The 2985-nt window shown below is 34.5% G+C and overlaps 1 protein-coding gene across 1 annotated transcript in view; it reads left to right on the forward strand.

Annotated features, from left to right (window-relative positions):
* The window catches only part of LOC106466201 (atrial natriuretic peptide-converting enzyme-like), a 27003-nt gene that overhangs the window by 4870 nt on the left and 19148 nt on the right, over nt 1-2985 (forward strand). The window contains exon 4 of the mRNA XM_013926444.2: nt 1434-1575. Coding sequence (XP_013781898.2) covers nt 1434-1575 — 142 coding nt within the window. The remainder of the gene's footprint in view (nt 1-1433; nt 1576-2985) is intronic.

Here is a 2985-nt window from a genome sequence, read left to right on the forward strand (position 1 = left end):
ACCGCCAACTCTTGGGCTACTCTTTTACCAACGTCACGTTATAACGCCCCACGGCTGAAGGGCGAGCATGTTTGGTGTGATGGGGATTCGAACCCGCGACCCTCAGATTACGAGTCGAGCTCCCTAACCACCTGGCCATGCCGGGCCAGGAACGAAATTGTAAGAGCGTTAGATACATCTGCGTTTCTACAAGGTATTTATAAGTATAATTTGTTACGTTGATCATAATCTGTTGTTACCTTATACATTTAATATTGAAGATAAAAACGACTTTAATAAATATGTCATTTATTTTACGTCGAAAATTTTGAATACATATTGCACATTATTGTAAAAATAATGAAATACTTTTTTGCTTGTGGGTGCGTTATAAAAGTGACGGTCAAATTCCATTACTGAATGAAAGTAGCTCACGAGTTGGCGGTGGGTTGTGTTGACTAGCTGCTTTCCTCCCAGTTTATCACATCAAAACTAGGGACCGCTAGTGGAGTTAGTCTCCGAGTGGCTTTACGTGAAATTTGACAAACAAATAAAGCTAGTAATTTCATAAATATTTCATAAAATCCTCTTAAGTTTTATTAGGTGGAATATATTTGAGAACTATTGGGGCCGGGCGTGGCTTTGTGGTTAGCGTGCCCAGACTATGAATTCAAAGATTATGGTTCGTATCCTGTTGCCCCAAAAAGGTTTCTGTAGTTTGTGGTCTTATGTTGGCTATAAGAATAGCAGTCAAATCCCAAAAGAATTGTCTAAGATTTGGCATTCGATGTTATTGAATAGATTAGGTGCTGTTCATCTAATATAACAATTCAGAACTAGGGACGGCTACGCGCAGATAGTCTTTTGTGTAATGGTACAATCTCGTACTGTGAAACTTTGTTTTTAATACGAAACTTAATTTTGATCTTGAAGTTGCTCAGCATGGATTCCTGAAAACTTAGAGTAACTGATTATATTGATTTCTGGTGCATTAATCTTTTTTTAGGCACACACACACACATACACACCGTATTTGTATAAAAATAATTTTCAGATATTCATGTTTCGTTTAACTTTGTATGAAATTGTTTGTTGGCATGTTGTTATTTCAGGAAGTGTGATTTGAACTTAAAGTTTCAAATAAAAGTTAATATAGTTTCATTTGTGCAATTATAGATGGCGCTAACTCAAGATTCTGACTTTAATTAAGTTATCGTCTAAAAATGAAACTTCGATCTCTTGTCTCCAAAGGTAATTTTAAGAAAAGAAGATAAGGTTTAATAAAAGTCATAAATAACTCACTTCAGAGTTTGTTGACTCTAAATTCGTTTCTTTTTATTTATTGTGTGGGCATATAAACGGAAAGACACCCTTCCCACGGTATTAAACGTTGGTGTAAATGAAAACACATAGTCGTTTCAAGGTTGTTTTTTTCTCTCTCTCTCTCTCGACAGGTTGAAGTGATAACTGTCAGCTCAGACATTGCAAACAGTGATTCACTTGCTGTTGTTGTCAGTAACCAAATGGGGAAATCAGCATCAACGGTGTCTAATGCAGAGACTGGGCGTTCAACATACAAGGAGGACATTAACATTGGTAATGTGATGCAGGCGGAGGCGTCTGCCTCTTAGTGACTTGTTAACCAGATTTCAGTATTTAAATTCGTCTGTCCTGCTCATGCGCATCAACTGTGTTCCATTTTGGGTGGTAGCACACAACAAGTAAACTGTGGATATGTTAGTCTGCATCTGAGGGCTGTACCTGCTGTAGGACTTTTATAAAATATGATAAACTAAAATATTCTGATGACGACCATATTTTCTGTGGTATTTTAAACTTATAAAAAATTCACTAATATTTTAAAATATAATTTCAATAAACTTTGCACCACTACGTAACTGTAAAACAAAATTACATAAGTAAAATGCTCTGGTATATCACGAATAAAAGAAAATTCGTTTGTGACGATTTCATTAGTTGTTGTTTTGTTGAGTTATAAGTATTTTGTTTCTGTGAATTTTTCATTAATAGTGAACATAGAATGCAAATAATTGAAACTTACAAAAATTGGTGCTCGTTTTAAGTACTTGTGATTTTGTGTTATATTAATCGTTTTGTCTTTGTAGTAACACATTATTTAACGTCATTGCAGTAACTGATTACCTTCTCAGTGAAGGCGTTTTTTCTAAAGTATCTTATTTTATATAAGTTATAGGGAATTATTAAAGGTTTTAGTGTAAAAAAAGAAAAAGAAAGACAGTCACTAAATTTGTGTTATTTCTTCAGTAGTCCGTTAACTACCAAGTCTTTTACTTGTAATGTGGTTAATATTGGTCAAAAGATCTTTAGTTTTAGAACACGTGGAATATCATCGTGAGATTTGGATAAGAGAATCTTATGGGCATAAAAACATTCAGGAAAATGAAAGCGCTTTTAATGTCAAGGTTAAAAAGTAATATTCCACATCTCTTTAAACTTGAGAAAAAAAACGTACGTTATTCGAGCTTATGTTTAGTATCTTGGATGTTTTATGTTTGTTATTTAGCTTATGCTTGACTTAGTCTATTAAGGTTATATAGCGTAACCAACTTTTAACACAGTAGCTGCTGGTAAGCTGCATAACCAATTAATAATTCTGTACGGGGTTTGAAAGATAAGACCTCTGTTAAGTTCAAGTTATCATAATATATTCACGTCACTCGTCACAGAAAATTAAGATATTTGAAAACGTTTGATATCTGAAACGGGAGTATCTTTCAACATGGTTGTTAATAATAGTAATAAAGAAATACGTCATATGAAATGTTATTTCTTCATCTAGTTTAGCTATTTTTTCACACAACCACTACTGTGGTTATGAGCCCCGATATTGGGGGAAATAACTCGTTGACCCTGGATATGGCAAATACGTTGTTGTTGATGTATTGTACACTCTTCTTGATTTCTTTGTTTGTAATTAAGCACAGAGCTACACAATGGGCTATCTGTGCTCTGCCCACCACGGGT

This window comes from Limulus polyphemus, unplaced genomic scaffold (genome assembly GCF_000517525.1).
Source record: "Limulus polyphemus unplaced genomic scaffold, Limulus_polyphemus-2.1.2 Scaffold2185, whole genome shotgun sequence".
NCBI lineage: Eukaryota > Metazoa > Arthropoda > Merostomata > Xiphosura > Limulidae > Limulus > Limulus polyphemus.